Raw genomic sequence first — 13,638 nt, 5'->3', positions numbered from 1 at the left:
GAAAGTTCAAACAAACATACAAATAATCTAACAAAGACGCCAACAAAAAGGGTGTAGTAGATAGTAAATTTTGAATTTGACAATGATTTTCGTTGATAGTACATACCTTGTATAATAATATAATATATACACTTTCTCGATAAAGTAAACATTAAGTAAAAATGAATACAAGGGTAAACAAAATAGAAACAACACTGTAAAAACGCTTTGTGTCCGAATCGCACCTCACGACCCACTTGCACGAGGAATGCCTTAAGTTAAAAAGTTAAAAACACCGATGGCGGGATGTATAACGTGAGATTTTACCTTGCTACAGGTCACTAAACGATCCCTCAGAGAGTTAGTTGCAATGTTGTTTTCTTTTTGTGCAGACAGCTTGGCACTCATACAACACGAGTAATCGGACTTTTCTGATTACTTACCTTTAATGGAGCAAGAAATGGCTCTCTGAAATGAAGAGCTACGGTGTGAGGTTATAAATATCAATTTTTTATAACCCTAGTACTTAATTATAGTAAGCAATTACAGTTCCAAATTAAAGGGGGATAAGCTGTGAGGTCAGTTCACTTCTCATATTTGCCTAGCATAGCTACTCACATGGAAGGGATGTTTCGTATCAACATATAATTTGAAAACTCTAACATTCCATTAATATCAAGCAGAGTTTTTTTTCAATTTTGGATCCGCGAAGGAAGTTTTTGGAAAAGTAGTTATCTTCTATGCCTTAACCCAATGCTGTGCATTAGTATGCAAATCTTCTTTCTCCATTTTGCTTGGAAAAAAACCCGATGTTATAGATTAGAAATGTTAATTAAGCGAGGGACTGAAGTGCAAGTATAGAAAAGTCGAAAGTTTGAAAAGAACTAAAAACTGAAGGTTTTCTATTTGAAATAACAGTTATTGAATTTTAAGAACAATTCACTTTGGCACAGTACTTCAGAAGTCCTTTCCTTACTTCTGTTTACAAGTATGCATTTAGAGAGTTTTGGGAGATGCTTATTAGACCAAATAGAAGGCACAATAACATACCGCTGTTCACAAGGAGACTAATGCAGAATCAGTTTCCAATCAAATTGTGGTTAAGCAAATCGGAAATATCAGAAACACACAACTCAGGTTTGTGATTCATATATAAGTAAGTTGTGTTTAGTATACTGTCAATGCTTAACTAATTTAACTGGCAGTTGATACAGTTTTTTTTATATATATATATACAAATGCGATACTGGTAATGTGCTTCCGAGTTATAGAAGGTCGATGTCGGGCGGGCAAGCTGGTGAGAACCTATTTTGCAATACAAACTGCCAGGATTTTCATAGGAAGAGGATTTCTCAGATTGTAAACGTCTAATTTTTTGTCGGAAGGACTTTCTTTGGAAAATGAGTTCTTCTTTTGGTTACTCTTTGTAATGATGAAAGATTATAAAACCAGGTTCAATCCACCATTTTCTACATAAGAAAATGCCTGTACCAAGTCTGGAATATGACAGTTGTTGTCCATTCGTTTGATGTGTTTGTGCTTTTGATTTTGCCATTTGCATGATTAGAGACTTTCCGTTTTGAATTTTCCTCGGAGTTCAGTATTTTTGTGATTTAACTTTTTTTGTAATGATGAAAGATTAGAAGAGTTTATAGTGAGTAATATCTAAGATATTGGATGCTAGTTTGTCTAGTATAATGAGTGTTCGTTTTTATGTCTAAGAATTTTGGTCTGTATTTGGATTTTCCAAATATGTGTATGATGAAAAGAAGTGGTTGGCTCCTGTATGGAAGAATGTCATGTTTAGTGGCACATAGTCGACATCGACGTGTGCTCTGTATAAAGGCATTCATTATTTTCAATGAAGAACAACCGGAGCATAAAGATTAAATATCAATTTTGCGCACTTATCCAGTGGAATAAAACATTAGTATTATTGAATTTATGTTTATTTATACAAAAGGAACACAATGTCAATTTTTCATATTTTTTTTGTGAATTTTCCCTTTTTAAAAAGCATCATGTTTTAGTGGCGAATAGTTGACGTCGACGTGTGCTCTGTATAAAGACATTCATTATTTTCAATGAAGAACGACCGGAGCATAAAGTAATGACAATACTAATGAAGTTATCATTGCGACATAAGGTACTGCGAATCAAAGTTAAATCTCTTCCTCTCCAATTCTTGGTGGGGATTTTTCTGTTGGATTCGATTTATTTATTAGAGGAAAAACACTACATATGTAAGCGACACAATAATATAAATTACAAAGTAGGCGATAAACATATATGGTATACGTAAGGGAATGACAGTTGTCTATCTTCCTACAGAAAATCGAGTGATGCATTTGTGAATAATACTTTTGATGCATTTACATCACTTATAGTATGCATTAGGTACGTCCGATATAAAGAGTTCTTTATTAGAGCCGTCCTTTTTTTCGACATTTCTTACGTATTACTATATAGACATTCCAACTTCATTTTAAAAGGTACAAAAAGAAGTTGATAAAGAGTATTCTGCATCAAAAATACCTAACGACTATTCAAAATGTGTCAATCTGTTCATTTGTATACACAGATGACAAATATCATAAAGGCATTAAATTTTTCAGTTTTATTTCAGTTTTGTTTGGTATTGGGTACCTGAGAAGAGAAAAAGACATTCAGTTTGTAATAATTTAAAAAAGAGTTATGACGCTTTGTCCAACGAATATCACTTGAAATAAAAAAAAATACGAAAAAATTCTTAAACATTGGTCATCTCGACCGGCCTCAACATATCATTACACAACTTTAAAGACTGTTAGAATATGATACAGCATTTATCTTGAACGGTGGTTCTCTTTGCGAGCTGCATAGTTAAACTTAAAATTCAAACCAAATGCACACACATTGATAAAAAAAGGTAGATATAATTTTCTATTGGAAGGCATATATTATCATAATTATACCTATAGGCTTACATTTGGTAAATATTCTGCCCCTATTAAGTTGGAAATAAACAATCTTGCCTTATTACACATGAAAATAAATATTCTGGCACAAAGTATCCAAAAATGTTCAAAATATTGTTGGCTCGCTTCAATCGCCACATTTACAAAGGTATACAATAGTAACAGATAATCCAGAAAAGCGCTTCGGACGCATACAATTTATACATTTATTTTCATTTTTTTCACATACGCATACGCCCCCATGACCGAAAAAATATAAATTTGTTTACAAAATCGTTAACAAAAAAATTGCATCGATTAGATCAGCTGTATTTTGGGCAATTACACCCCTTGGCACTTGTCTCTGAAAAATCCTATATACCTTTTTTTCAGAGACAAGTGCCTGTGTTATATTAAGGTATATAGGATTTTTTATATTCAGAGACATTTTCAATTGCACGTGCCTGTGGACGCTGGATCAACCAATGTTCTTGTAACAATTTTTGAACGAACAAAAAATAAATATTCTAGCCCTGGACTTCGTGAAAATAAATAATTTGGCCGCCTGCAAGTTGGAAATAAATATTTTGACCTCATCAAATTTGCCAGCCCCCACCCTCACCTCAGAATTCGTTCCCCAAGTATGAATGATAGGTCAAATGCGTATGAAGGGTTTGATTTATTTCGAAAGTCCGGATGTCTCTAGTACCCACTCAATGTTACCAATTAAATAAGGACTGACAATGGTAGTACATGTATAATTCTATTTGCAGGAACCGGCCAATGAAGACTAAGAATAAAAGGAGATGTGGGATAACCGTTCATGATACAAAAAACCAAAATCACAAATAGCCAAAAGACACCTAAAGACTGTCCTCAAAAATAGACAAGCGTTCAAATAATATGAGCACGTCCCGAATTTGAATGAATTAAACAGATCTATCAAACATTATGGATCAGTCTAAAACATCAACTTCTCCGAATAAAAGAATGAAACAAAAAAGGACGAAAAAACCAATGAGATAAGATATAAGACACCAACTGGCGATGTTCCAGATTTAGGATAGGCACAAACAATTGTGGCAGAGTTAACAAGGTTTTGTTTTGGATCTCAACCCTTCCCCTTTTTGATATCGGCAACTGGATTAGCAAAATGAACTTTAGGGACCTGAAAAGTCGAGCCAAATCCACCTAAGGACAACTTTGCATGAGGGCGTTTGGATAATAATTGTACTCTTCATTAAAAAAAACCAAAGAAGATACCAAGGGGAGGGACACAAAATTTTAAGACAAAATCACAGAAAAGACAAAAAAAAAAACCAAACAAATGACAAAATATAGTTAATTGAACATTGCAGTCTATACAAAAATTGAGCATTACTTTAGTTGACATTATATTAAATAAACAAATTGATAAATGGTTAACCCCGCCGCATTTTTGCGCCTGTCCCAAGTCAGGAGCCTCTGGCCTTTGTTAGTCTAGTATTTTTTTTAATTTTAGTTCATTTATATGTTTTGGAGTTTAGTGTGACGTCCATTTTCACTGAACTAGCACACAATTTTATTTAGGGGCCAGCTGAGGACCACATCCGGTTGCGGGATTTTCTCGCAGTGTTGAAGACCCATTGGTGGCCTTCGGCTGTTTTCTGCTCTTTGGTCGGGTTGTTGTCTCTTTGACATATTCCCCATTTCCATTCTCAATTTTATCAAAGATATCTCAGATTACTAATTCCGTGAACCAATCATGAATAAGTATTTAAATCTATTTATATTCTTAAGATTTACACACCACTTTACCTGAACTCGTTTATCATATGTGATCAATACGATCAATGACCACCAATCCAGGTATATGAGGGTATCGACGGTTTTTAAACGGAAATTTATAATGTATAATAATGTGTTTGTTATATAAATTGTAAATAAAAATATAAGACTCCTTTGACTGACAGCTAGAGAGTTGTCGATACTGATGTAACTGATACCCGGGAAGTAAACGATTTCACAATAGACACCTACCCTTTATTGACAGAAATGATTTCGAAATCATAACATTATATATATATAGGTAGAATAAAATGGCGGAGACACCTGACTTTCCCTGACAGCTTAAACAACAAATGGATATTGTATGATTTGTTATTTTTTATTAAGGATTACAAAATGAAACAAGAATTCCGTAAGTATAATCATGTCATTTGATATTTTGTTTAAATCTCTATCAATGTCGACAAGTAGGGTCAGTTAAATTAAAAATAATGTCAACAATGAGGACAAGTTTCTTTATAGATAAATAAATGCTGCGTAAAAGGGCATATATATTATAATCATATATACAATAATGTAGCTCAAACTACGAAAAAAAAACCAAAAAATGAAAAGATTCAATAAAGAAAACTGGAACACTAGTGCGAGGACAGGTCTCTCAATTAATTATGCAATGTGGTTTAGGTAAGGGGGCCTAGGTGTGGCTACATTGCGTTTTTATGAGCACAACTGATCTCGAACGTAAATATCAGCATAATTATGCTGTTCTGTATAAATTTACGTATACATGCGATTTATGTGTACAATTATTTGAAATTTGCACAATCAAATTAAGTTTCCATCTATTTTCGCTTTCCGATTTTTGGAAACCCTTAACAATATTGAGTTATCTGTGATTCTGAATTAATATGGTAATAGCAGCATCACCTTTCCAAATAACGTTGTCTACCTATTTGATTTTTTGTAAATGAAACTTTTTATCGATCTAGATCTTGAGCTAGGATTTCGAAATTAAGAAGCTGAGCAACAGGACATAATTATTTAGTAATTTTTTTTTAGGTTATATCGATTAATTTCTTTTAATTTCAGAAAGAAATATAAATTCAGAGGACAACGATCTAGGTTTTTGTGGAAGCTGCTGTGTTGCTTTGTCAACAATTCTCATCATTTTTACTTTTCCGTTCTCCTTATGTTTCATAGTAAAGGTAAGCTATTATGTTTGTTTTCTCAGCAATTTTCCAATAATGTAAGTTTTTCACTTAACAGTATGTTGCTCAATGGCTCGAGTGGGAGGTCGTGTTCGATGACCGACCGGGTCAAACCAAAGACTTGAAAATTGCTGCTTCTCCGCTAATCATGCGGCTTTTAGCAATAAGAGCAAAGACTTTTCGGGCCGGAGTCAGAATAATGTGTTCGGGTAGGGTGACATGTCTTCCTGCGGACTGTTTCCATGTGAACTAGCAAGTTACAAGGAGAAATATCTCTGTAAGAGTTTGGGTTATTTCTCTTGATCCATTTGATTTCGTGTTTTTTAAAAGTATAAGTATCCCTCTCTGACCATCTTTGGAAGAATTCTTTTCTATCTGTTAACCTTCTTAATTTATTATTTTCATTAATATAGGAAGATTGTTTTCTTTAATTAGTTTCCGTGCAAGTGTGATGGACATTACATTAAATTGTAACGGCATTTTTGCATTTAAGATATTGTTAATCGTTCTTAAATATTTAGTTTTTCAGTGAGTCTTAACAGTTGACCACTCTTTCAAAGGTATTCTTGTAAATTGATTTATTGGGTCTTACCGTATTTCTATGCCCAGTCATCGTTTGTAAGGTGAATGGTTAACATTAATGAGACACCAACCCAACATACTGTAACCATAAACTAACATCCGAAAATATCATTTTAACTCTGGTCGACTGGATAGTTGTCTCATTGGCAATCATACAACGTCTCCTAATCTTTATATAATACACTTCTGATGCTTTTCATTGTAGATTGTACAGGAATATGAACGTGTTGTTATATTCAGACTTGGACGGGTGATTTCTGGTGGTGCTAGGGGACCAGGTAAACTATTCATTGTCGTAATAAGTTAACATTGTTTCTTGAATTTTTTTCCTTGTTTTTTTATATTTTTCCTGTAGTTTTCCATTTCATAGATAATATAACTGTATTAAAACTAAAACTGCAACTCCGATATTAAAAGATGACGATTTTTGTTTTGTGTTCGGGATGACCCCTCTTGTTTTAATTTGAGCTTTCTCAACTTTAGTTTCGAGTCTGTCTGATGAAAGTTATATCGGAAATACGAGAGTCATCGGTATCAGACGTTTAATTACTTCCACGGGGTCGAACTAATGAACTATCAACCCCGAGCATGCCATCCACCTGCAATCAGTGATTCGTAACTGATAATTTAAATATATAATAAAATATATTTTGTCTGTAAATGTTCATAAAGTGTCTAATTGTATTAAAGCCATAAGCTTGTAAGTCCTTCAGACTTAAGCTGATTCTGTAAGTCCCTCAGGCAATATTGACCTTTATCAGCTTTCTCTGTTCTGGAAGGCACGTTAAAACGTCGAAGGCGTATTCCAGAAACACGAGTCGAGCGCAGGGAAGTAGGTATATATTTACTATCACTCGTTAGGTACAGCTCATGTTAATTGGACCATCAGTCCCTAAGGGTACCATCCAACCAGTAATCGGTGCTTTGGTACTGGAACAATTAATATGATAAATTTACGAGCGCATGGGGCGTAGAAAGCCCCCTTTTTTGTGCGTAATAATTTCTTGATTAAATTTCTTTAATATTTCATCATATTTTCCCTAATTTTATGTTTTTTTGCTCTCATTCATACAATCTTACAATAATGTAGTTTATACTTGCTTCCACTCTATTCTTATTTCCAACAGGCAATTGAACCACCAATTTTTAGTGTTGTAAGATTTTTTATTAAGTATTCTTTAATATTTCGATTTATTTTCCCTTTCTTTATGCGTTCTTCCTCTTGTTCATTTCGTTATAATGTTCAGGGTTTTCAAAGCATGCAAATATATATCGATACACACGACACGTCTAATAAAATATTAAATAAATAAATCATTCTTTACAGGTTTATTCATCGTCTTTCCTTGCATCGACGAATATGTAAAGATAGATTTAAGAATGGTGTCCGTGAATATTCCCCCGCAGGAGGTAAGTTCTCATGCTTGGGAGGGGCCTGGTTTGTATAAATGTACAACTGTTCTCCAAACTATCTAAAAACAATGTTGATATGATAAATGTGAATAAAACAGATCTAAATATTTCAAAACAATAAAAACCAAATTCGAACAGGGTTTGATTAAATTCACACCATATACGGTCTGCTCATATATTTTTTGTGTGTCTTCTTTATATTATGCACGTTTTTATACATGTCTGTAACCAACAGATTTCTGACGTCTAGTACAGTCAAAGAAATTATGATAGAAATCGGAATATCAACGTTGTTGTCCTCATTACGATAGCAAGATAAATAGTACTAAAAGAGATAAGAATATGTTATAGATTGCAAAGGAGACAAATATACACAAAGATCAAACGACAATGATGTAAACAGCTTACAGTGGTGCGGCCTTCAGCAATGAACAAAACCCATTCCTTCCAGTAAGCTATTAAAAGCTCAAGAATTACAAAATGTGAAATAGTCCAAATGAGTAAACCAAAGACCTGGTTTGAGCTAATAATATTGAACGAAATACTGTGGCAGACAGCAAAAAACGACAACCGTTGGACAACAGGGGCGTACTAGACTACAGATTCGATGCATAGACTATTCCTTCTCGACAATACCAACTATCTAAACTTTCAATTTGTTAGTACTTTACAATTGAAAAAATAAGTTTAAATTCAAACATAGACTCGATTCCTTCTGATATTAATATGTACTGAATATATTGATATATCTACTGCTTATATCTATCTAGTTGATGACAACAGCTCATTAAATTTCAGATATTGACAAAGGATTCGTTAACTGTTTCTGTAGACGCTGTGATATTTACCAGGATATTTGACCCCGTCATGGCCACATGTAACGTAGCCAATGCTAGATATTCTACATCCTTACTGGCAGCAACAACTCTCAGGAATGTGCTGGGTACAAAAAACATGGCGGAATTATTATCGGATCGTGATACAATCGCGGACCAAATGCAGGTAAAATGTATATCTTTGGTAGACATGATCTGTTCTTTTCGATTATTAATCAAATATATATTGATATGTCACATAGTGAAGAACACATGACAAACTATCTTTAAGGGATTGATTGGTGGACGGTGTTTAACGTCCGATTGCTGATATTACATGTATATCAGGACAAGAACATATTGATATGATATATAACGTGCAGCCCTGCTTTGTACTCGACAGACACACTGAATCTGGTTTCTAACCGGCTAGTTCACAAAGTCCACATTGAAGACATATCACCCTACCCGGTCACATTGTTCTGACTCCTGGCTGACCAGATTTTGCTCTTAGTCCTTAATTCTAGAGAAGCAGCTAATACAATTGTTTCAAAACATTAACTTCATTATTTACAATTTGATCTTTATGCGTGGGTAGGTTGGGAGAAGGAGTTGACATTAAACTATTACTTTTTTAAACATATGTACATTTCTCAAAATAAAACTGTAAGTTAGTATTGAATTAAACCATATCCTATCTAGAGCGATTTTTTGTCGAGCGTGCGACTTTTGTCGCAGAAAGCTCGACATAGGGATAGTGATCCGGCGGCGGCGGCGGCTACGGCGGCGGCTTTAGCTAACTTCTTAAATGCTTTGTATTTTAGAAGGTGGAAGACCTGGATGCTTCATACTTTGTATATAGATGCCTTATGTTATGAAATTTCCGACTGTCACATGTCCATTGTCCATGAACTCATTTTCATGGTTCAGTGACTACTTGAAAAAAAAGTTAAGATTTTTTGTAATGTTAATTTCTCTCTTATAATGAGTAATAGGATAACTATATTTGGTATGTGCGTACCTTGCAAGGTCCTCATGCCCGTCAGACAGTTTTCACTTGACCTCGACCTCATTTCATGGATCAGTGAACAAGGTTAAGTTTTGGTGGTCAAGTCCATATCTCAGATAATAGAAGCAATAGGTCTAGCATATTCGGTGTATGGAAGGACTGTAAGGTGTACATGTCCAACTGGCAGGTGTCATCTGACCTTGACCACATTTTCATGGTTCAGTGGTTATAGTTAAGTTTTTGTGTTTTGGTCTGTTTTTCTTATACTGTATGCAATAGGTCTACTATATTTGGTGTATGGAATGATTGTAAGGTATACATGTCTAGCTGGCATGCAGGTGTCTTCTGACCTTGACCTCATTTTCATGGTTCAGTGGTCAATGTTAAATTTTTGAGTTTTGGTCTTTTTTTCTAATACTATATGCAATAGGTCAACTATATTTGGTGTATGGAAATATTTTATGATGTACATGTCAGCCTGGCCGGTTTGATTTGACCTTGACCTCATTTTCACGGTTCATAGCTCAGTGTTAAGTTTTTTGTGTTTTGGTCTGTTTTTCTTTTACTATAAGCAATAGGTCAACTATATTTGTTGTATGGAAGGATTGCAAGCTGAACATGTCTGCCTGGCATGGTTCATCTGACCTTGACCTCATTTTCATGGTTCATTAGTCAATGTTTAGTTTTCTTGGTTAAGTCTGTATCTTAGAAACTATAAGCAACAGGTCAACTATATTTAGTGTATTGAATGATTGTAAGGTGTACATGTATTTCTTGTTTGGTTTATATTACCTTGACCTCATTTTCTTGGATCATGTTAAGTTTATGTGATAGTTGTAGTAAAGCTTTATATTTAGAACTATCAACATAATATCAATGATTAGTAAAAAAGGCGAGACATTTCAGCGTGTGCACTCTTGTATACTTACAGTAATATTGTCGATGGTACAAGCATTTATGTAATTTGGAAATATAACCATTTTGTTTGTTCCATTAAAGAACTGATGATATGAATGCATATTTGTTAGATACAATTTTTTTTTATATAGGAAATATTAGACGAATCTACAGATCCCTGGGGTGTACAAATTGAAAGAGTTGAAATGTAAGTAATTCAGATGTAATTGTCTCATTGCTGAGAATCAAACGGTGATTGTTTGATTTTGAATTCAGATAGTATTATTTCATAGCTAAAAGCCGAGCGGTGATCTTAAGATGCTCTAGTTCACTGGTGTTTGATGTCATTTTGATATTGAGGACTTCTCCCACTATAAGTCATACTGCAGATGATACATGGTTAAAACAGTACAGAATTATTTTTGATACATAGGTTGGAATGAAAAAGATAATATGAATTGTCTTTTTAGTTTCTATGTAGGTTTTACTATTTTCCACAGGAGATATAAATCATATAGATTGTAACATTAAATAAACCCATTTACAACAATATCACCTTTTTCTTCGAAAAAAGTTGTCGTTAATTCACCCACTTTAATGATAGTCTGACCACTAGGACAACCTTTTTTTTTAATTTCATTTTATCTGAAAAAAATACATTTCTATTCAGAAAAGATGTTAAACTACCGATACAGCTACAACGAGCAATGGCTGCTGAAGCTGAAGCGTCAAGAGAAGCACTCGCCAAAGTAAGTAACGTTCAGAAACCAAAAGTCGTGTTGCTGCTGAAGCTCCATAATAGAAGTGGTAAAATTTAATAGACACGCCGTGACGCGTTTAATAACGTTTCTTTTTTTTTTTAAATGAAGTTGGTAAAATCTAATAGACACAACGTGACAAGTTTAACATTTCTTCCCCCATCCCTCCATTTTAATATGTAGTTGGTAAACTTTAATAAACATACCGTGACACGTTTAACGTTTCATTTTTTTTGTTCCATTTTAATATGCAGTTACATACTATAATGTATTGCTTTATTACACCTGACATTAAGACAAGCATATTTCACGATTTTAACTTTTCAGTCATGTGTCATTTTACAAAAAAAAAAAAAAAAAAAAAACGTACACATTTACAAAGACACAAAGACGATTCATTTAATTTTGTTGATATACAGTTTCTTTGAATCCAGGATTTATTTTTTTGTGAATGCTTCATTTCGTTGTTTACTTTTATGAATTTTTGGTCCTCAATGCTCCTCAACTTCGTACTTTATTTGGCCTTTTTAACTTTTTTTGATTCGAGCGTCACTGATGAGTCTTTTGTAGACGAAACGCGCGTCTGGCGCAAATACAAAATTTCAATCCTGGTATCTATGATGAGTTTATTTCGAACATTCTGCATAAAAATCTGATAGGAAATTTGAATATACCCACAAAATCCCAAATATGCGATAAATGACAATGAAATAAACAACATAACTAGTCTTGTATGACTAAATATTTCCAATGTGTTTTGTACAGGTAATAGCGGCTGAAGGTGAACAGAGGGCATCAGTGGCTCTAAAAGACGCAGCTGAGATTATGATGCAGTCACCGACTGCCATGCAACTCAGATATATGCAGACCCTCGGTACTGTAGCTGCAGAACGAGAATCTACCATTATATTCCCATTACCTATGGAAACAATGTTCTCACTTGATAAAGTGGTTCATCAGAGAAAGCTTACACCAATACAAACACAAGCGTTTGCCAATACCGATGTCGTTTCTTACAGTACCGAAGGCGTTTCTGCCAATATCGAAATTGCATCTGACAATGCCGACGTCTTATCTGATAATTTGGAAGTTGTGTCTATCCATACCGAAGTCACAACATTGTAACGTCAATTACATATAACCAATGAACTATTTTCAGTCGGATTTCTTGATTTATGGTGCCTTTCCTGGATATATTAACGGTTTCTTTTGACTTACTTTGCCTTCTACGCTATGTTTTTGATATTATCAGTATATTTAAATAAAGTTTTTATTTGTAATGTTTCCTTCTCTAACTGCCTCTGTTAGGTAAATCAAGTAGATTTTCGTTGAAATTGTTTTAAGCTTTAATATTTTACCGTTGATTTAAATGGATAGCTGAATTTAATGGATAGATATAAGAAGATGTGGTATGAGTGCCAATGAGACAACTCTCCATCTAAGTCATAATTTGTAAAAGTAAACCATTATAGGTCAAAGTACGGTCTTCAACACGGAGCCTTGGCTCACACCGAACAGCAAGCTATAAAGGGCCCCAACAATTACTAGTGTAAAACCATTCAAACGATTTTAATGACTTTCAAATGGACAACTAAAAAATTTGCACCGCACAAATGTGGATTTGTAGCTAAATTAGTATGGAGCAGGATTCATCCATCAGTTATTAAATGTAGTAAATGAATGTATGCTAGATGAACCCTTTAATTTTAACTTCAGCTACCTAGATGATGTAGTGCTTTTTAAATAATCATAAAGATGAAGTACATTTTGTGTATCTCAATGTACTAGAAATAGAGGGCAGTCACCATTAAAACAACAGGTATACCTAGTACCTACGTTGACAAGTTGATATAAACACCAAAGGTCGTTTTAAGAACATAACACTTCACAGTAAACATCATGGCAAACTTTGAATTCAATTTCTAAACTGTTAATTATCTATATCAACTACCGTTACGTTTAGTGTACAAATGTTTTCAGCTAGTCCCTTCTCAAAAATTCTACAGTGCTTGCTCTGAGAAAGTAAGAAACTACAATTACTGTCATGTAAACTCCTTAAAGTTATTTTCAGGTCTGATGGTATTTTCTTTCCATGTTGAAATGCCCGATTTTTATTAAGTGCATATTACATATTATCATATGCGTCTTCATATTAACATATTTATTAAGCATCCGATTTGTTAATATTCGACATTTAAAAAAGATGTCATCTTTGAAAAAGAGAGGCGAAAGATAGCAAAGGGATATCTAAATTCGTCAGTGAAAACAAACAGA

General features: G+C 33.9%; 1 protein-coding gene across 1 annotated transcript; it reads left to right on the top strand.

Annotated features, from left to right (window-relative positions):
* Positions 1 to 4,730: 4,730 nt before the first annotated feature.
* Positions 4,731 to 12,644, top strand: LOC127729655 (stomatin-like). The gene is made up of 8 exons (XM_052237503.1): positions 4,731 to 5,094; positions 5,772 to 5,887; positions 6,678 to 6,750; positions 7,800 to 7,882; positions 8,684 to 8,887; positions 10,759 to 10,814; positions 11,277 to 11,355; positions 12,130 to 12,644. Exons 1-8 carry the CDS (start codon positions 5,079 to 5,081, stop codon positions 12,487 to 12,489), a joined length of 987 nt encoding a protein of 328 aa, XP_052093463.1. The 5' UTR covers positions 4,731 to 5,078; the 3' UTR covers positions 12,490 to 12,644.
* Positions 12,645 to 13,638: the final 994 nt, after the last annotated feature.

The sequence above is a fragment of the Mytilus californianus genome, unplaced genomic scaffold (assembly GCF_021869535.1).
Source record: "Mytilus californianus isolate M0D057914Y unplaced genomic scaffold, xbMytCali1.0.p SCAF_2, whole genome shotgun sequence".
Lineage (NCBI taxonomy): Eukaryota > Metazoa > Mollusca > Bivalvia > Mytilida > Mytilidae > Mytilus > Mytilus californianus.
This window is presented reverse-complemented; position numbering and strand designations above follow the sequence as displayed.